This window comes from Gorilla gorilla, chromosome 5 (assembly GCF_029281585.2).
Source record: "Gorilla gorilla gorilla isolate KB3781 chromosome 5, NHGRI_mGorGor1-v2.1_pri, whole genome shotgun sequence".
Classification (NCBI taxonomy): Eukaryota; Metazoa; Chordata; class Mammalia; order Primates; family Hominidae; genus Gorilla; species Gorilla gorilla.
In genome coordinates, this window is record NC_073229.2 from 48,392,936 (window position 1) to 48,412,517 (window position 19,582).

General features: G+C 48.6%; 1 protein-coding gene across 10 annotated transcripts; it reads right to left on the reverse strand.

The window, feature by feature from the left end:
* Nucleotides 1-233: 233 nt before the first annotated feature.
* MDC1 (mediator of DNA damage checkpoint 1) lies at nt 234-19,197 on the reverse strand. Of its 10 annotated transcripts, none has more exons than XM_055389933.2 (16): nt 17,927-18,229; nt 16,250-16,370; nt 15,703-15,841; nt 14,463-14,843; nt 14,308-14,377; nt 12,534-14,014; nt 12,323-12,382; nt 12,068-12,160; nt 8,228-9,019; nt 8,049-8,116; nt 4,039-6,762; nt 3,836-3,955; nt 3,522-3,704; nt 3,170-3,295; nt 2,971-3,081; nt 234-1,059 (listed from the first exon to the last, which is right to left on the reverse strand). In XM_055389933.2, exons 3-16 carry the CDS (start codon nt 15,836-15,838, stop codon nt 892-894), a joined length of 6,513 nt encoding a protein of 2,170 aa, XP_055245908.1. In that variant the 5' UTR covers nt 15,839-15,841; nt 16,250-16,370; nt 17,927-18,229; the 3' UTR covers nt 234-891. The 10 variants fall into 10 exon arrangements, with proteins under 10 accessions (XP_055245908.1, XP_055245907.1, XP_055245909.1 ...); XM_055389932.2 differs by lacking the exon at nt 17,927-18,229 and adding an exon at nt 17,766-17,916; XM_055389934.2 differs by lacking the exons at nt 16,250-16,370; nt 17,927-18,229 and adding an exon at nt 19,072-19,197.
* Nucleotides 19,198-19,582: the final 385 nt, after the last annotated feature.

Here is a 19,582-nt window from a genome sequence, read left to right on the forward strand (position 1 = left end):
GAGTATTGCTTGAACTGGGAGGTGGAGGTTGCAGTGAGCCGAGATGGTGCCACTGCACTCCAGCCTAGGTGACAGAGATGAGACCCTGTCTCAAGAAAAAAAAAAACCTTAAGAAATGTCATATAAATTGTCCTAAATAGAAGATAATGATGAATTAAATACAAGTCTATGACTTTTTTTTTTTTAAGTTTGTGTCTTGAGACCTAGACATTTTAAAAAACTACACTACACCATAAGGCACAGAGTGAATATTTATTTATCACAGAGGTCAAGCTGAAGCTCTAATTTTATAAATCCTGGAAAAGCTGGCCAGAAAAGTATAGAGACTTGCCCAAAGTCAAAGCTAAAGATGCTTCCAGAGGCCAGGAGAGAAGAAAATGTTTTAGTAGCACTCCATAACTGGACCCTCAAATCTACTCACTCCAAGCATCCCTTCAAGTTCCTGACCCCAAAGTAAGAATCTCAGTAAGAAAACAATAGAGATGGTTTCCAAATAGGAGGTAGGACACCATGAATGGCATCGAGCAATAACTGCAACAGTCTGGCTAAAGATAGCTGCCATTTATGACATCTGAGCATGAAACTAGCTAATTTTAAAATGGCCATTTAATACATGCATGTAAGAAATCTTGGATCCCCTAAATCTATACAAATAAAAAACTATAAATACAAATAAAATAAAATGGCCATTAAACAAACAAACAAACAAACAAAAAACAACCTGTGGCTTCCAAATCCCTTATCTTTTCATTTATTCATAAAGATTTCTGGTCCCACCCATGTTCCAGGACAAGTTGTATCAATATACCCCAATCCCTTCTAACGCCCTGAGTTCTTTCTTCCACATATCTTCTAATTCGTGGTCTGGGAGGGAAAAGGGTAGTGGAGTTCTCAGGTGGATGACATCTCCAAAGGGGAGAGGACAAAGGCCTCTGGCTTGGCTTCCTGCTTCAGCACTCCAGTCAGCAGGAACTCAGGCGAGAGGAGGGGCAGCCCAACCCGTAGTGGAATGGAGCAATGAGGGAAGTCCTGAGGGCATGTGATCACAACTCTCTGAGGCTGGGGAAGACAGAACAAAGACAAAATCAGGTGAAAAAGAATCCTAGAAATGGGTTCAGGACCCACTAACCAGTCTTAGCATCACTAAAATAATACCTCCTAATATGAAGCCAACTGAAGCACACCACATACTGTCTATGAAATACTCTTGCTAGGCCGGGCGCAGTGGCTCATGCCTGTAATTACACAGCACTTTGGGAGGCTGAGGCGGGTGGATCACGAGGTCAGGAGATCAAGACCACGGTGAAACCCTGTCTCTACTAAAAATACAAAAAAAAAAAAAAAAAAAAAAAATTAGCTGGGCGCGCTGACGGGTGCCTGTCGTCCCAGCTACTCGGGAGGCTGGGGCAGGAAAATGGCGTGAAAACCCAGGAGGCGGAGCTTGCAGTGAGCCGAGATCGCGCCACTGCACTCCAGCCTGGGCGACAGAGCAAGACTCCATCTCAAAAGAAAAAAAAAAGAAATACTCTTGCTAGAGGCCAGGCACAGTGGCTCACGCCTATAATCCCAGCACTTTGGGAGGCCGAGGTGGGTGGATCACGAGGTCAAGAGATCGAGACCATCCTGGCCAACATGGTGAAACCCCGTCTTTAGTGAAAATAAAAAAATTAGCTGGGCGTGGTGGCGTGCGCCTGTAGTCCCCAGCTACTCGGGAGGTTGAGGCAGGAGAACCGCTTGAACCCGGGAGACGGAGGTTGCAGTGAGCCAAGACTGCTCCACTGTACTCCAGCCTGGCGACAGAGTGAGACTGTCTCAAAAAAAAAAAAAAAAATACTTTTGCTAGAAAGAGGAACCTGAATTTATTCAAGCTTTTACAATTATCTGCAATTTCCAGGAAATATGGAGTACAGAGGAACAAGATAAATTATATGACAAGGAGGCAAACCCAAAATTCCAGACTGAGGAACATTCTAAAGGACAAGTGACCCAGCTTCTGCAGGAAATCGATGGCATAAAAAAAGCTGGGTGGGTTAAGGGATGCTCTAGAGTAAAGATAATTAAGAAGATAATAGGTGTGGCAGTATGTGGACCTTATTTGAATCCTGATTTGAACAACTGTATAGAGACATTTTTCAGACAATGGGAGAAATTTTATTAATGGAGTGTGAGCAAATGACCAATAAACTACTGTTAATTTTGCTTAGGATCAATAATGGCATTGTGATTATGAAATAAAATGTACGTATTTCTTAGAGATATATATTTAAGTATGTAGGAAGAAATAATATAATATTGGCAGTTTGCTTTAAAATATTTCAGCAAAGAAAGAGAAAGGAAAAAAAGAAAGAATAAAGAAAAATAAAAAGAAATGAAATACTTCAGCAAAGATAATCAAAGGAAAAAGCCGGGCGCGGTGGCTCACGCCTGTAATCCCAGCACTTTGAGAGGCCGAGGTGGGCAGATCATGACCTCAGGAGATCAAGACCATCCTGGCTAACACAGTGAAACCCCGTCTCTACTAAAAATACAAAAGAATTAGCCGGGCATGGTGGCGGGCACCTGTAGTCCCAGCTACTCGGGAGGCTGAGGCAGGAGAATGGCGTGAACCCAGGAGGCGGAGATTGTAGTGAGCCGAGATTGTGCCACTGCACTCCAGCCTGAGAGTGAGACTCCATCTCAAAAAAAAAAAAAAAAAAAAAGAAAATCAAAGGAAAAAAGGGATAGATGGAGCAAATGTAGCATAATCTAAATTAAGCTGCTGCTGAATCTCGGTGATTGTTATATGGGGGTATCAGCAGATCTGTCCCCTCATTCCTATCCCTTTCTATACCATAGGTCTTTTCCCCCACCCTCTCACTACTTTATATTCCTTTCTGAACCTCCATTTTTTTCCCTCCAATCTTTGCCATTCCAGCCACCTCTTTAACTGCCACTGCCACCTCACCCAGACCCAGAACATCCTAAGCATACCTTATAGGACCGAGGCATGCTGGGTAGGTATGTGCCTCCACAGCAGCTAATGATCTCTCCCATCTGAGGTGGTGGTGGCTGGACTCCAGGGGTCACATAGATCTCATAGCCCTAAGAGAAAGAAATGATGGAGATGGTATTGTAGATTGGGAAGCACTGGAGGGAGGGCTGAAGCACAGGTTAAAAGATAGCCTCTCACCTCTAGCAGCCTTCGCTCCCGAGCCCGGCTCAGTGAGTCTTGAAGGCTAAAGCCAAAGTTCTTCTCTTGCTCAGGGTCGGTCACCACATATTCATCCGGGGGTAAGAAGAAACCAGCCTTGCGGGACTAAGGACGGCAGCAGTCAGCATCAAAGCTCAGCCCAGCCCCTCACTCAGCTCTGCTGCCTAGCATTTAGAGAGAGCTCACAAAATGTCTTTTAAATCAATGCAGGCTTCTGGCTCACCAATGCCCCTGTCTTCCTGTAATGCCTCTTCCCTTCCACCACTTTCTAGGGCACTATATGAGCAGTCTTGCCACTATATTGGTCTGTTATCATCCCTTGGCCTCTCACCTGATGCAGCCAGTCCAGGGACAGAATGGGGATTCCCCGCCCCAGGGCACACAGGAACTTGACTGTCCGGCGGATGCGATCAGTGACCAGGTGGGAAGCCTCTGCCGCTGAACCAGCCAGACTTCCCCCCAGTGCCAGCACAGCCCGCTCTCCCCGAGCATCCACCACTCCTGTGAAGAGCACCTGTGGAAGGGTTGACCTGAGGTGGTTACGGCAACCCATGCCATCAGCACCCATCTCTACAATCCTCTAGGTCTCCTTGCATCCTCCCCTCATCTCTGTCTCCCACAAAGTCCCATGCCTTTGTCTCTTACTTTGGGGGCTGTTGATTCTTGGTTAAGTTTGGTCCGTCGGAGGCTGCGGCTTGGTATTCTGTTGGACTCCTCCTCTGCCTGGTCTCTCTTTCTCTTGCCTGGTTTTGGAGTCACGACATCCTGAGATTGAGAAAAATCTTGGTGGGAGTTTCAGAGCCCTGAAGTCATTTTTCCCAGCTTTGTGGTCCCAACCCTCTCCTCACCTCTTCCTTCCCTGGCTTCTCTGCAGTATCTTCTTCCTCTTCCTTGATAATCACGGTCTTCTGGGAGACTTCCCCTCTTTGGGGCTGTTTCTGATGTGGTGGTGAATCCATGGTAGCTAAAGACCTCTTGCGGCTTTGAGAGGCCTTAGGCTGGAGCTCCGGGGTGAACCTAGATCTACCTGCTGGTTCCACCTTTTGGATCTGGGAGGCATGAGTTGGTGTCTCAAGAAGCTGGGGAGAGGCAGGCTCAGGAATGGCTGTAAGGGATTCAGCTGCTCTCACTGCTCCCCATCTTTGGTTCCTTGAGGCCTGGGATTTAGGTTCCAAGGGTGCAGAGCAAGGCTTATGGTCAATGGGAGCTGCGAGGGAGCCAGGGTTCCCAGCGGCTCTCTGCCTCTTGATGCAACTGGGTTGAGTAATAGGCTCAGGGGAAATAGGCTGGTCTGTGGTGACAGGAGATTGGAATTCAGGGGTGGTAGGAACCGCCATAGCTCTTACTGTGGAAGACCTCAGTGTTTTGCTCTGACCACCCTGAGCTATGGCCTCAGGGGTGACAGACTGGTCTGTGGGGGTAAAAGGCTCAAGATCAGAGGCTGCTGGTTCAACTGGTTTGGGAGTCTTGATAGAGGACCTATTTGTCTTTCTCCTAGTGGCCCTAGACGTGAGCTTGGGGGTGACAGGCTGGTCTGTGGAGGTGGTAGGATGGGGCTCAGGGGCTGTGGGGACAACTGGCTCAGGGGTCTTGACAGAGGACCTATTTGTCCTGCACCTAGTGGCCCGAGATGTGGGCTCAGGGGTGACAAGCTGGTTTCTGGAGGTGGAAGGCTGAAGCTCAGGGGCTATAGGGACAATTGATTCAGGAGTCTTGACAGAGGACCTATTTGTCCTGCCCCTAGTGGCCCGAGATGAGGGCTCAGGGGTGACAGGTTGGTCTATGGAGGTGGAAGGCTGGAGCTCAGGGGCTGTGGGCACAACTGTTTCAGGGGTCTTGACAGAGGACCGATTTTTTCTTCCCCTAGTGGTCCGAAATGTGGGCTCAGAGGTGACAGGCTGGTCTGTGGAGGCGGAAGCCTGTAGCTCAGGGGCTGTGGGGACAACTGTTTCAGGAGTCTTGACAGAGGATCTATCTGTTCTTCCCCTAGTAGCCTGAGACGTAGGCTCAGGGGTAACAGGCTGGTCTGTGGAGGTGGAAGGCTGGAGCTCAGGGGCTGTGGGGACAACTGTTTCAGGGGTCTTCATAGAGGACCTATTTGTCCTGCCCCTGGTGGCCTGAGATGTGGGCTCAGGAGTGACAGGTTGGTCTGTGGAAGTGGAAGGCTGGAGCTTAGGGGCTGTGGGGACAAGTGTTTCAGGGGTCTTGCCAGAGGATCTATTTTTTCTTCCTCTAGTAGCCCGAGATGTGGGCTCAGGGGTGACAGGCTGCTCTGTGGAGGTGGAAGGTGGGAGCTCAGGGGCTATAGGGACAGTTGATTCAGGGTTCTTCACAGAGGACATATTTGTCCTGCTCCTAGTGGTCCGAGATGTGGGCTTAGGGGTGACAGGTTGGTCTGTGGAGGTGGAAAGCTGGAGCTCAGGGGCTGTGGGGACAACTGTTTCAGGGGTCTTGACAGAGGACATATTTGTCCTGCTCCTAGTGGTCCAAGATGTGGGCCTGGGGGTGACAGGCTGGTCTGTGGAGGTGGAAGGCCGGAGCTCAGGGGCTGTGGGCACAACTGTTTCAGGGGTCTTGACAGAGGATCTATTTTTTCTTCCCCTAGTAGCCTGAGATGTGGGCTCAGAGGTGACAGGTTGGTCTGTGGAGGTGGAAGGCTGGAGCTCAGGGGCTGTGGGGACAACTGGTTCAGGGGTCTTGACAGAGGATCTATTTTTTCTTCCCCTAGTAGCCTGAGATCTGGGTTCAGAGGTGACAGGTCGGTCGGTGGAGGTGGAAGGCTGGAGCTCAGGGGCTGTGGGGACAACTGGTTCAGGGGTCTTGACAGAGGATCTATTTTTTCTTCCCCTAGTAGCCTGATATGTGGGCTCAGAAGTGACAGGCTGGTCTGTGGAGGTGGAAGGCTGGAGCTCAGGGGCTGTGGGGACAACTGGTTCAGGGGTCTTGACAGAGGATCTATTTTTTCTTCCCCTAGTAGCCTGAGATGTGGGTTCAGAGGTGACAGGTCGGTCGGTGGAGGTGGAAGGCTGGAGCTCAAGGGCTGTGGGCACAACTGTTTCAGGGGTCTTGACAGAGGATCTACTTTTTCTTCCCCTAGTAACCTGAGATGTGGGCTCAGAGGTGACAGGCTGGTCTGTGGAGGTGGAAGGCTGGAGCTCAGGGGCTGTGGGGACAACTGGTTCAGGGGTCTTGACAGAGGACCTATTTGTCCTGCTCCTAGTGGCCTGAGATGTGGGCTTGGGAGTGACTGGCTGGGCTGTGGAGGTGGAAGGGTGGGGCTCAGGGGCAGCAGAGGTAGCTGGAAAGGGTGTCATTCTGGAGGACTTCCAAGTTCTAATTTTAGGCTTTGGGTGGAAAGGCTCCAGCTCTGAGGACAAGGGAGCCTCTGGAGCTTCCTGACTCCCATCTTGCCTGGTCTTACGAACGGTTGGCTTGATAGAAGGTAAAAGGGGAGAAAGAAGGGGCGGAGGTGCAAGATGTTTCTGGCTGTGAGAGTTAAGGGGCTTTTGGGGTGGGGCTGGGGCTTCAGGCACTGTAGGAGGCAGACAAGCATCTGGAGATTCCTGATCGCCCTAGGGAGAAACAGAAGCAAGTGAGGGGGAGGAGGTGGAGAAAAGAGATAGAACTTGGATACTGTTCTTGATACTTGTTTATGGTTAGATAGGCTTACTAGATTTCCACTGGGCGTGGTGGCTCACGGCTATAATCCCAGCACTTTGGGAGGCCGAGGCGGGCGGATCACGAGGTCAGGAGTTCAAGACCAGCCTGGCCAACATAGTGAAACCCCGTCTCTACTAAAAATACAAAAAAAAAGGCCGGGCACAGTGGCTGATGCCTGTAATCCCAGCACTTTGGGAGGCCGAGGCGGGTGGATCACAAGGTCAGGAAACCGAGACCATCCTGGCTAACACGGTGAAACCCTGTCTCTACTAAAAAATATAAAAAATTAGCCGGGCGTGGTGGCGGGCGCCTGTAGTCCCAGCTACTTGGAAGGCTGAGGCAGGAGAATGGCGTGAACTCGGGAGGCGGAGCTTGCAGTGAGCCGAGATGGTGCCACTGCACTCCAGCCTGGGGGACAGAGCAAGACTCTGTCTCAAAAAAAAAAAAAAAAAAAAAAAAAAATTAGCTAGGTGTGTTGGCAGGTGCCTGTAGTCCCAGCTACCTGGGAGGCTGAGGGAGGAGAATCGCTTGAACCCGGGAGGCAGAGGTTGCAGTGAGCCAAGATCACGCCACTGCACTCCAGCCTGGGTGACAGAGTGAGACTGTCTCAAACAAAACAAAAAAATACACAAAAATTAGCCGGGTGACATGCGCCTGTAGTCCCAGCTACTTGGGAGGCTGCGGCAGGAAAATTGTTTGAACCCAAGAGACGGAGGTTACAGTAAGCCGAGATCACGCCACTGCACACTCCAGCCTGGGTGACAGAGACAGACTCTGTCTCAAAAAAGAACAAAAACAAAAAATATGCTCACTGGATTTTCCTTTCTGTCTATGATCTCTCCTCCATTAGACTGGGATCTACCTGGGAAGCTACCTTTTTCCCACAGACCTGTCTCCATAATGCTACTATAGTGTTCTCCACACGTCGATGATGGTAACGAAAAGGATGGCTGGGGCAAAGAAAGAAGAAACACGAAGGGTCTTTCTTTTGAGTCAGGTAGGAGATACAACTTAGGAAACAGATATGGAAAACAACGGGTGCCGAGGATAAAGGAATAGAAGCCAATCAAGGCGTGACAAAAATGGAAGAAAACTGAATAATGAGAAAGGAATAGATTAAAGTGAGGCTAGGTGAAAGAGCATGGGAGAAGACATAGAGATGACTTGTGGAATAGGAGGTAGAAAAAGTAGCTCTCACCCTGGAAACCTCAGCAGCTCTGATCCTGGAAGCCTTCTCAGCAGGTGGCATCTTGCAATTCAGGAGGCCTAGACAGAAAGTAAACACAAAGGTGGCTGAGTTCCAAGCAGCTGGTTGCCCAGGGGTTGATTATCACGAGGCCTGTGTATCACCTTGGGTTCCCCTCTGCCTTCACTTACCTTTCTGATGCCTCCTGGGGCTCACTGGGGATCCCCTTCCACCTGACTGGCTCCCAGAAGGTACGGGGGCTGAGGTAGGTCCCGGAAGGTCCCCCGCCCCCACCCCAGGCTCTAGTGTTGGGCTGGAGGCCTGCCCTTTCTGGTCCTGGCTCCCTCCCTCTGGCTCCCCTCTCTGTGTATCTCTCTCCAGGATCACTTTGGGCACCTTCTCTTCTAACTCGGCTGGATCGCACTCTCTGTTTGCTACTGGTCTCTCTACTTCTCTCTCAAATGCTTTGCTTGGAAGGGTCTGCTTCTGTACTTGTTTCACTTGTATTTCCTCAGATGTCTCAATTTCTACCTTCAAACTCTCCCTATCTCTTTCAGGACTTGCACTTTCCCCATTTTTGTCAGATTCTTGTCTCTGGGTGTCTCTAGCTAACAACTGTTTTTGTTCTCTGTCCTGTATCCCCTTGGTTAATTCTTCCTCTCCTGTCACATCTGTCTGTCTTTCTGGTAGCAGTTTCTCAGTTTCTCTCTCCAATGGCCCTCTCTCAGGGCCCACCCTCTCTGCTGTTTCTTTTGGTATACCCATGACTTTATCCACAGTCTGCCTCCCTCTGCCTTGAATCCCCATTGGCTCTGTGTGAACTGGGCTCTCTGGATGTTGGTCTCCTGGTATTGCCCTAGGTGGAGACAGGCAAGGTCCATAGGCCTCAAGGTGGGTGTCAAAAGGCTGGGTCTCAGAGTCCTCAAACTCTCTCAGACAGAATGGCTGTGTAGCCAGGACCTCCCATGGTTCATCTAGGGTACCTGGAAGGGGAGGAAGGAAGAGAGAGAGAGGGAGAGGGGGAGAGGGAGAGAGAAGAGGGAGAGGAAGAGGGAAAGGGAAGTACAGGTTGACATAATAAATATGATGAGAAAGGATTTAGATAAACTCATGAATAATAAATCTGAACAGGTTATTAAAGGAAAGCTGGGAATAAGGGTGGCAGTTATAACATTTAACGTTTGTCTCAAAAAGGTCATAGCCTTGGGCGGGCATGGTGGCTCAGACATGTAATCCCAGGACTTTGGGAGGCCAAGACATGAGGACTGCTTGAGGCCAGGAGTTTGAGACTAGCCTGGACAACATGGCAAAACCCCATCTCTACAAAAAAATTAGGTGTGGGGGCGGGGATCTGTAGTCCTGTAGTCTTAGCTACCCGGGAGGCTGAGGTAGGAGAACTACTTGAACCCCAAAGGTCAAGACTGTAGTGAGCTGTGATCATACCACTGCACTTCAGCCTGAGTGACAGAGACTCTGTCTCAAAAAAAAAAAAAAAAAAAAACCCAAGAGAAAAAGAAAAACATCATAGCCTAATATGAGTTCCCTGAATAGTCTCTCATCATACCACTGCATTCCAGCCTGAGTGACAGAGACCCTGTCTCAAAAAAAGAAAGAAAGAAAGAAAGAAAGAAAAACATCACAGCCTAATAAGAGAGTTCCCTGAATAGTCTCTCTCTCTCAAGACAGTTTCACTCTGTCACCCAGGCTGGAGTGCAGTGGCATGATGTTGGCTCACTGCAACTCCCAACTGCTGGGCTCAGGAGATCCTCCCACCTCAGCCTCCCAAGTAGCTGGGACTACGGCATGTGCCAAAGTGCCCGGCTAATTTTTTGTATTTGTTGTAGAGATGGGGTTTGGTCTTGAACTCTTAGACTCAAGCGATCCACCCACATTGGCCTCCCAAAGTGCTGGGATTACAGGTGTGAGCCACCATGCTTGGCTGGAATTTCCTTCTTTTTAAAGGCTGAATAGTATTCCACTGTGTATATATACCACATTTTCTTTTTTTTTCATTGACACATAATAATTGTACATATTTATGGGGTACCTGTGCTATTTTGACTCATGCATACAATGTACGATGATAAAACCAAGATAATTGGGATATCCACTATCTCAAACATTTATCATTTCTTTGTCTTGGAAACATATCAAATCTAGCTATTTTGAAATACACAATAAATTATTAACTATAGTAACCCTACTGTGGAACTGAACACTAGAACTTATTCATTCAATCTGACTGGATTTTTGTATTCATTAACCAACCTCTTTATGCATTCTGTCCCTCTACCCTTCCTAGCCTTTGGTAACCACCATTCTACTCTACTTCCATAAGATCCATGTTTTTAGCTCCCACATGAGTGAGCATACAATATTTGCCTTTCTGTGCTGACTTATTTCACTTAACATAATGTCCTCAGGGTTCATCCATGTTGCTGCAGATGACAGGATTTCATTCTCTTCTGTGGCTGAATACTGTTCCACTGTGTATATATACACATTTTCTTTTTTTTTTAGATTGAGTCTTGCTCTGTTGCCCAGTTTGGAGTGCAGTGGCATGACCTCAGCTCACTGCAACCTCTGCGTCTTAGGCAGCAATCCTCCCATCTTAGCCTCCCGAGTAGCTAAGACTACAGGTGCATGCCACCATGCCCAGCTAAATTTTGTATTTTGAGCCACTGCACCCAGCCTATATACACATTTTCTTTTTTTTTATTATTAGAGATGAAGTCTCACTCTGTTGCCCATGTTGGAGTGCAGTGGTGTGACCTTGGCTCACTGCAACCTCTGCCTCCGGGGTTCAAATGAGTCTCCTGCTTCAGTCTCCCGAGTAGCTGGGACTACAGGCACCTGCCACCATGCCCAGCTAATTTTTGTATTTTTAGTAGAGACAGGGTTTCACCATGTTGGCCAGGCTGTTCTCAAACTCCTGACTTCATGTGATCCACCCGCTTTGGCTTCCCAAAGTGCTGGGATTACAGGCATGAGGCACTGTGCCCGGCCTACATTTTCTTTTCTTTCGTTTTTTTGAGACAGAGTTTCACTCTTGCTGCCCAGGCCAGAGTGCGATGGCACGATCTCAGCTCACTGCAACCTCCGCCTCCTGGGTTCAAGGGATTCTCCTGATTCAGCCTCCTGAGTAGCTGGGATTACAGGCACGCACCACCACACCTGGCTAATTTTGTATTTTTAGTAGAGACGGGGTTTCTCCATGTTGGTCAGGCTGGTCTCAAACTCCTGATCTCAGGTGACCTGCCTGTCTTGGCCTCCCAAAGTGTTGGGATTAGAGGTGTGAGCCACTGTGCCCCACCCCGGCCTACATTTTCTTTATCCATTCATCTGTTGATGGACATTTAGTTTGATTTCATATCTTGCCTATTGTGAACAGTGCTGCAATAGTGTGTGTGTGTTTTTTTTAAGAGACATTGGGGGTGGGGGTTGAGGGATGGGCTATTGCCCAGGCTGGGCTCAACTGATCTTCCCATCCTGGCCTCCCATGTAACAGGGACTACAGGTGCTCACTACTATGCTGGGCTAATTTTTTCATTTTTGTGGAGACCAGGTCTCTCTCTGTTGCCCAGGCCAGTCCCTAAATATTTTCAACCTGCAGCTGGTTGAATTCACGGACGCAAACTCGCATACACAGAGGGCTCACTGTAATCAGAGTATGAAAGAAACATGTAGGAAGGCAAATCAAGACAGAACGCAGGCCGGGCGCAGTGGCTTACACCTGCAATTCCAGCATTTTGGGAGGCCGAGGCAGGCGGATCACTTGAGGTCAGGAGTTCGTGACCAGCCTGGCCAACATGGTGAAACCCTGTCTCTACTAAACATACAAAAAATTAGCCAGGCATGGTCATGGACAGCTGTAATCCCAGCTACCTGGGAAGCTGAAGGAAGAGAAACCGCCTGGGAGGCGGAGGTTACAGTGAGCCGAGACTGCGCCACTGTAATCCAGCCTGAGTGACAGAGGGAAAAAAAAGAGAATGCAGAATTGGGGACACAGAGGAGGGAAGAGTTTCTTGTACCTGTTGTCTGGAAGCTGCAATGGGAAGGGCCAAGCTCTTGGGGTGGAGTCAACATGAAGGCCTGGGTAGGTTCATCCTCCATGCTCTGGACTGCTGTACAGGAAAAGATGGCCTAAGTTCATCTCCTCCATACTACTGTAGGGTCCCATTCCTGGTCTCCTACCCTACCCATACTAGCCTTTACCCTTCAAGGACCACCAGTCTAATCTCCCAGCTCCCACTGGTACAGGATTCAAATAACACAGAAGTCCTCACCTTCCAGGCCCTGATTCTCCAGAAAGCACTGGGTAGCTTGTAGGTCCAGATCTTCAGAATCTGATCGGGGAGGAATATAAGACAGATAGTTTAAAACAAAAATCATACCTGACACTAAACTCCTTAAATAATCTCTACCGTTCTCTCCCCAACCCCAGCTGTTAGAACCCTGGTTGATTTCAGAGGTCAAGGAAGGAAGGCCAGCACTTACCACCATAGTTGTCTTCAGAGTCCTTGGTCCCACCCACATGTTGTTCTCTCTCCCTTCCTGTGGGGACCTGGGCTCCCTCTCTCTGTGGCTGGGTGGATTCCCCTAGAGTGTCTGTGTCCACCACCAGATCTGTGAGGTTCTCTCTTGAGATAGGGAGGTCCTGCTCTACTTGTGCCACAGGTGGCCCACCCTGGGCCCCCACCTCATGAGCTCTCTCCTGCTTAAGAACAGCTGCAGTCCACTCTGCCCCAGCATCCCCTTCTGCTGGAAGCTGGCTCTTTCTTACATCTGCAACTGCTGAGGCTGCTAAGGAGGTGCCCTCCTCTGCATCTGTTTCACAGTCCCCATGCAGAGGCCAGGCTTCCTCTAGAGATACCACAAGCAGCTTTGCTGGTCCCCCAACTGCTTTCACATCTGTTTGATTTGTCCCCTCCACAGACACCTGATGCTTCTTTATATGTATAATGGCTGCCCCTGGTGGGACTTCCTTCTCCACTTGTGTGTTGATGTCCACTGTGGTGGAGGCTTGGCTTCTCTCCAGGTGGATCCCAGGTGAGCTCTTATCTGCTTCCACACTGTCATCACTGTCCCCAAAAGGAGGTTGGTCCTTTTCTGAATGTGCTCTAACAAGGGCTCTAATCTTTGTGTGATCCTTGAGGACAGCTTCTCTATTTTCCACTGGGAGCTCTTCCTCCTCCACGTCTGTGTCACTGTCTCTCTCAGTGGTGGTTTGGCTTCGCTGCAGAAGGACCACACGTTGGGGCATGTCCTCTTCTGCATCTCTGTTCCATATAGCAGGCTGGCTCTCTTTCAGATGTGCCAAAGTCAGCGCTGCTGAGACTTCTTCCTCGTCATCTGTATCGCTGTTGATAACCATGGAAGCTTGGCTTTTCTCCAGAGGGACAGCCTGTGGGGCCCTGCCTTCCTCCACATCTGTATCACTACCAGCCTGGCTCTCCTGCAGATGGGCCAGGCCTGGTGCTCCAGGACCCCTTGTACCTACTCCATGGAAGATCTTCCTCTTCTTCATAGGAATGACAACTGGGGTTGCTGGGATCCTCTCTTCTTCCACATCAGTGTCGTTGTCAATGAAGCCAAAAGGCTGAGCCCTTTCCAAATGGACCTCAGCTGGCCTTCCAGGAGGCCTGCTGTCATCATCCACATCTGTGTCACTGTCCTCTCCAGGAGGTTGGCTCCTCTCCAGAATCACCCCAGCTGGAACCACCCCATTCCCTGCACCCCTCTTGACTTTTGTATCATCGTCCCTCTCCTTCACTAAAGGCTGATCCTTTTCAAGCTGGATTTCAGTTACAACTTCAGCTTCAGACTGCTTTGCCTCTACAGTGGCACCTCTTCTGGCAGCTGAGGAGGCCTCCTCTGTGGCTGGTTGCTGACCTTCTTCCACATCTGTGTCACTGTTCAAATTGAAGGCAAAAGGCGGCCCAAGGCCGCCCAGGACAGGGGAATGCCCCTCTTCATCACTGTGAAGAGAAGAAAAGAGAGTCTATAGAATTTATTTCCCTGGAAGGGATACCCCAACTCAACTGTGAGCTCCTTGAGGGGCGACACAAGGTAGCATATTTCTTCTTCTGTTTCCAATTTGTTTTCCACTTGGCACATCGGATGTGCTCCATAAAAATTCAGCTGAGTGAATGAATATGTATGGTTCCCCAGCCCCAACTCTCATGATAATCATCTCTTTTAGAGATTGATCCTCCAGCCCCTGGTTCTTCCTCATTTTGAAGACTCAGGTGTCTGACTCTTTGGCACTCACCTCTCTGGAACTATCACAGAGGAAGATGTGGTCCTTGATTTGTTTACCATACACCTTTCAGAAAGAAAATCTGTCAAGAACAGAAAGGAATAAGTTGACAATTGTACACTCATTATTCCTGTCTCCTCATTCTCCCTGCCAATATACAAACTTACCTACTTCCTCCTCCGAGTCCTCAGCCAGCAGAAGCCTCTGGGGTTGAGTTCCTCCCTGTACCCTGGGTGTCTCTTCTACTGTCAGAGGGCCCCGGGAGACAAAGGGCAGAGAGACATCCAGGCGATGGTACTGGCAGAGCAAGTCAGCAAAGAGAATCAATTCCTGGTTCCTCAGACGGTGACTCACCCCAGGGCTCAAAACCTTAGGAGGTCTCAGGATTTGAGTACCATTAAGGCTCCCACAGTCTCGGAGGATAGGTGCCTTGTCCCAGGCTAAGATTTCAATCTCTGCATGTTGTTTGGAGATAGATGGAAAGGGCAGGGCCACAGAGCAGTCAGGCATTCGGCCTACCACATTCTTCCCGAGGTGTAGTGGGAAATCTAAGAATTAGAGAGGTAGGTAAGCTCCAAGATCAGAGTCCTGGCCTGTCATTAGGAAAAAGTGCCTATTAGGTACTCTACTACTCACTCAAGGCCTCCATATGCATTAGAAAAATAAAAGGCCCTAGGACATCTAGGCACTGAAAGAGTATATGCGATACCCCATCCATCCACAATGGATGTTTTTTTACTGTTATAAAATACACATAACACAAAATGTATCACCTTAATAATTTTAAGTGTATAGTTCAGTGGCATTAAGTGCATTCACACTGTTGTGCAATCATCACTACCATCCATCTCCAGAGCACACAATTAGATTTTGATTTTTTTTTTTTTTTTTTTTTGAGACAGGGTCTCATTCTGTCACCCAGGCTAGAATGCAGTGTCATGATCATAGATCAGTGCAATCTTGAACTCTTGGGTTCAAGTGATTATCCTGGCTCAGCCTCCCAAGTAGGTGGGATTGCAGATGTGAAATGAACCACCACACCTGGCTAATTTTTAAATTTTTCATAGAGACAGGGTTTTGCTATGCTACCCAGGCTGGGCTCTAACTCCTAGTCTCAAGTGATCCTTCTGCCTTGTCCTCTCAAAGCACGGGAATTACAGGTGTGAGTCACTGCACCCATCTTCATTTCAATCTCTTAATTTTCTTTTATCAAAGTAAAATCACTTCCAGTGAGTCCAGGGTAGTAGTCTGCAACTATCAACTCAATCGGCCCCATCTCTTCCATTTATGAAAAAAAAAAAATTCACATCTCATTGAAACATACATAAGCTTCTTGCAACCTTCCAAATGCCTTACCACAAAAATAAAAGATTTATATCAATACTTGAACATCCAATACCCTCTGACCTTTTTCTGGTCCATGGGCACCACTAAAGATATGTAGCCGCCCTACTGGCTCCACGTTACACCTCAAGGATTCACTGGATTGCTCTGTCTCCTCCTCTTCTTCAACATCCCAGTCAATAGCCTGGGTGTCCTCCATGATCTGGGAAGGATACACATTATCAATTATCCTCATTATTGGTTCACACAAACAGCATCAGTTATCAGACTGAAAACTAGGGGGTAAACTGGATCATTATGAACATTGATGCTTCTCTTTCCACCAATCTTTCTGTTGTTAACCTTCTGAAGCACTTAAAACTTTTTTTTTCTTTTTTGTGATGGAGTCTCGTTCTGCTCCCCAGGCTGGCGTGCAGTGGTAAGATCTTGGGCCCACGGCAACCTCTGCCTCCCGGGTTTCAAGCAATTCTCTCACCTCAGCCTCCCAAGTAGCTGAGATTACAGGCACCTGCCACCATGCCTGGCTAATTTTTGTATTTTTAGTAGAGATGGGGTTTTGCCATATTGGCCAGGGTGGACTCGAACTCTTGACCTTGGGTGATCCGCCCACCTTGGCCTCCCAAAGTGCTGGGATTACAGGCGTTGAGCCACTGTGCCCCGTTGTTTTTCTTTCTTTTTTAGCCCATGCTTTTTATACTTTTACCAGACCACCTCAGTATGATCAGATGCAACTGCAAAAAATGATAACAAAAGATGACATATATAGAAGCTTCCTATGTGTCAAGCACTGTTCTAATTACTTTATATCGACCCTGACTCATTTAATCTTCACAAGAACCTTGTAAAGTAGTATTACTATCTTCCATTTCTTCAGATAAAGAAACTGCAACATAGCTGGGTTAAGATTTTCAGATCTCCTTGAAACATACATAAGCATATATAAGGTTAAGACTTGCCCCAAATCACTTAGATAATGTCTCTCCTCTAAAATCTTCTGATGGTTTTTCGTGCACACAGAATAAAATCTAAACTCCTTAGCGAGACCCTCCATGATCTGAACTTCACATCTTGTAACGCCTACCCCTCGCCCGCAAAAGCCTATGGTTCAGCCAGACATTTTCCCCAGTCTTCGAACACACTGTTCTTGTCTTCCCACATCTTCATGCCTTAGCCCAATTCCTTGGCTTTTTCCCATCTAGTTTTCTGGTCCAACTTCTACCATCCTTTAAGATTCAGTTCAAATGTCACTTTCTTTCTTTCTTTTTTTTTTTTTTTTTGAGATGGAATCTCGCTCTGTCGTCCAGGCTGGAGTGCAGTGGTGCTATCTTGGCTCACTGCAACCTCTGCCTCCAGGCTTCAAGCGATTCTCCTGCCTCAGCCTCCCGAGCAGCTGGGATTACAGGCGCCCAGCATCACGCCTGGCTAATTTTTGTATTTTTAGTAGAAACGGGGTTTCACCACGGTCTCGAGCTCCTGACCTCAGGTGATCCGCCCACCTTGGCCACCCAAAGTGTTGGGATTACAGCAGTGAGCAACCGCGCCCGGCCTCAAATGTCACTTTCTCAGCAAACCCTTTCCTGGCGTCTTCCCTGCTTTCTGGTGTTCCTGGTGTATCCTGCCTGTTCCACAGTGGTCAATGGACTTGTGCTTACTCTTAAGATCTCTCGCTATATTGTAACCATTACTTTCCATTTCTGCCTTCACACCCACCCACCTCCAGGACTGGATTAGGGGAACTGTGTCTTTCCCCTAGGGTCCATCATATTCATTCAATGGTTATGGTATACCTAGTGCTGTTTGAAGTATTCGGTATACATCTGTGAACCAAACATGAAATCGACCCTGCCCTCGGGAAGGCTCATCACCGAGCCTACTGATGAAGGAACAAATGAGATGGAAAGAAAATAGCATAAATGGAATTCACCTGAAAATATGCCACTCTAGAGGGAAACTGTTGACAGGTAGGGAAAGTAGGATGCCCCATGGATAAAGTGTCAACTCCGTCTTTATGACAGGCCAACTCAGCGGGTGCCCACCACGCTTGGCTCCAATTCAAAGAGCCACCATCTTTGGTCCCCACCTCAGTGGGTTCCCTTGTGGCCCAACGTCTCCCTGTGTCTTCATACCTAAACTCGGAGCGGGGCGCCAGGTAAGGATGAGTATTACAGTCCGAGAAGCGAACTTCCAAGTCACCTCCGCCCAGTCGCACCCAAGGTACGCCCCTCCCGCCTTCTGGGGGAACCAAGATGGCTCCCGGGGAGCCGTGGGCCAGGCCCCTAGAACTCACCTACTTTAAGTCCCCGCGCGCGCCACCAGTAACGGTCGCGACCCGGGTGGAGCGACTGCGTGTGCCGAAAAAGAGCTTATTTGCTGATTGGCTCCTGCCGCTGTCTTTCACAACCGCAGCCAGTCGAGCGGAGGCACACCCAAAGCCCCGCCCCCTTACAGTTCAAATAGGTGGTGTCTCCCAGGCTGCTGAGATCAGTTAATGAGACGGTAATTGAAGGCCGCCGTGCGCCAACAGAATAATGCACGTCGATTGGGCAGCTCCAAGGGACAACCCACTACCGCTTGCCCGCCCACCACCCACTTCCCGCGCAGTTCCAAACCGCGACCAGAGAGTCTGGCGCCAGCTGCCGGCAACGGATAGAGGGGCTGTGTCATAGACGTCCGACGTGTCTGGTACGGCCAGAGCGCCTTTCCTCGGTCCTCCTAGACATGGTGTCCGCTGACTCATGAGAAATGAAAGTGGGTTGCGCGTTGCAGTCGTGGCTGGAGGCTGCAGTTTGGAGAACAGCCCGTAGGCGTGGCATTTCACTCCTTGTTGCATTGGAATTTCATTTCCTTTTGATTTGGTTTGTAGTAGAAGTCATATCTTTCTTCCTGGGGATACATCTCTGACGGACATTTTGAGGTCATTTTCTTAAATCCAAGATCCTAAAGATCTGTAGTCGAACAGAGAAAACTGGTTTGCTCTCTGTCTTAAAGGCTGTCCCCACCTTTCGAGGGGCGAGGGAAGGATCATAAAATCATTTATTTTTATTTTTTAATTAACTAATTTATCTATTTTTTGAGATGGAGTTTCGCTCTTGTTGCCCAGGCTGGAGTGCAATGGCGCGATCTCGACTCACCGCAACCTCCGCCTCCCAGGTTCAAGCGATTCTCCTGCCTCAGCCTCCCAAGTAGCTGGGATTACAGGCATGCGCCACCACGCCCAGCTTATTTTTGTATTTTTAGTAGAGACGTGGTTTCTCCATGTTGGTCAGGCTGGTCTCGAACTTATGACCTCAGGTGATCCGCGCGCCTCGGCCTCTCAAAGTGGTGGGATTACAGGCGTAAGCCACCGCGTGCGGCCATTTATATTTTATTTTTTGAGACGGACTTTCGCTCTTGTTGCCTAGGCTGGAGTGCAATGGCGCGATCTCGACTCACCGCAACCTCCGCCTTCTGGGTTCAAGCAATTCTCCTGTCTCAGCCTCCCGAGTAGCTGGGATTACAGGCATGCGCTACCACGCCCGGCTAATTTTGTATTTTTAGTAGAGACGGGGTTTCTCCACGTTGGTCAGTCTGGTCTCAAACTCCGGACCTCAGGTGATTCTCCCGCCTGGGCCTCCCAATGTGCTGGGATTACAGGCGTGAGCCACTGCGCCCGGCCTATTTTATTATCTCACAATAAGACATGAAGAAAATGGTAACTATAACACTTGCATAATTCATAAAGTCCTTTCTGTTGGTTATCTCAATTCTGTGCACAACAGTCAAATAAGCAGATTTTACAAACGAGGAGCTGGAGCCCTGCAAAGTTAAAGGACTTTCCTAGGATCCTACAGCTAATATAGAGACAAATTGAAACAAGTTATCTGATTGTGTATTTTGAGTTATTTCTACTCCCACAAAATGACTGTGTTCATTTCCCTAAAACGTAAAGCATTATATTTTAAGT

What these genes read in the sequence shown, in the direction of transcription:
- MDC1 (XM_055389930.2), bottom strand. Translation starts at nt 17,623, where the DNA reads ATGGGGCATCCTACTTTCCCTACCTGTCAACAGTTTCCCTCTAGAGTG. An exon ending in CTCTGAAGACAACTATGGTG is followed by an intron (nt 12,383 to 12,533) that starts GTAAGTGCTGGC and finishes CTCCCCGATCAG; the next exon opens with ATTCTGAAGATCTGGACCTA. An exon ending in GGAGAATCAGGGCCTGGAAG is followed by an intron (nt 12,161 to 12,322) that starts GTGAGGACTTCT and finishes TTTCCTGTACAG; the next exon opens with CAGTCCAGAGCATGGAGGAT.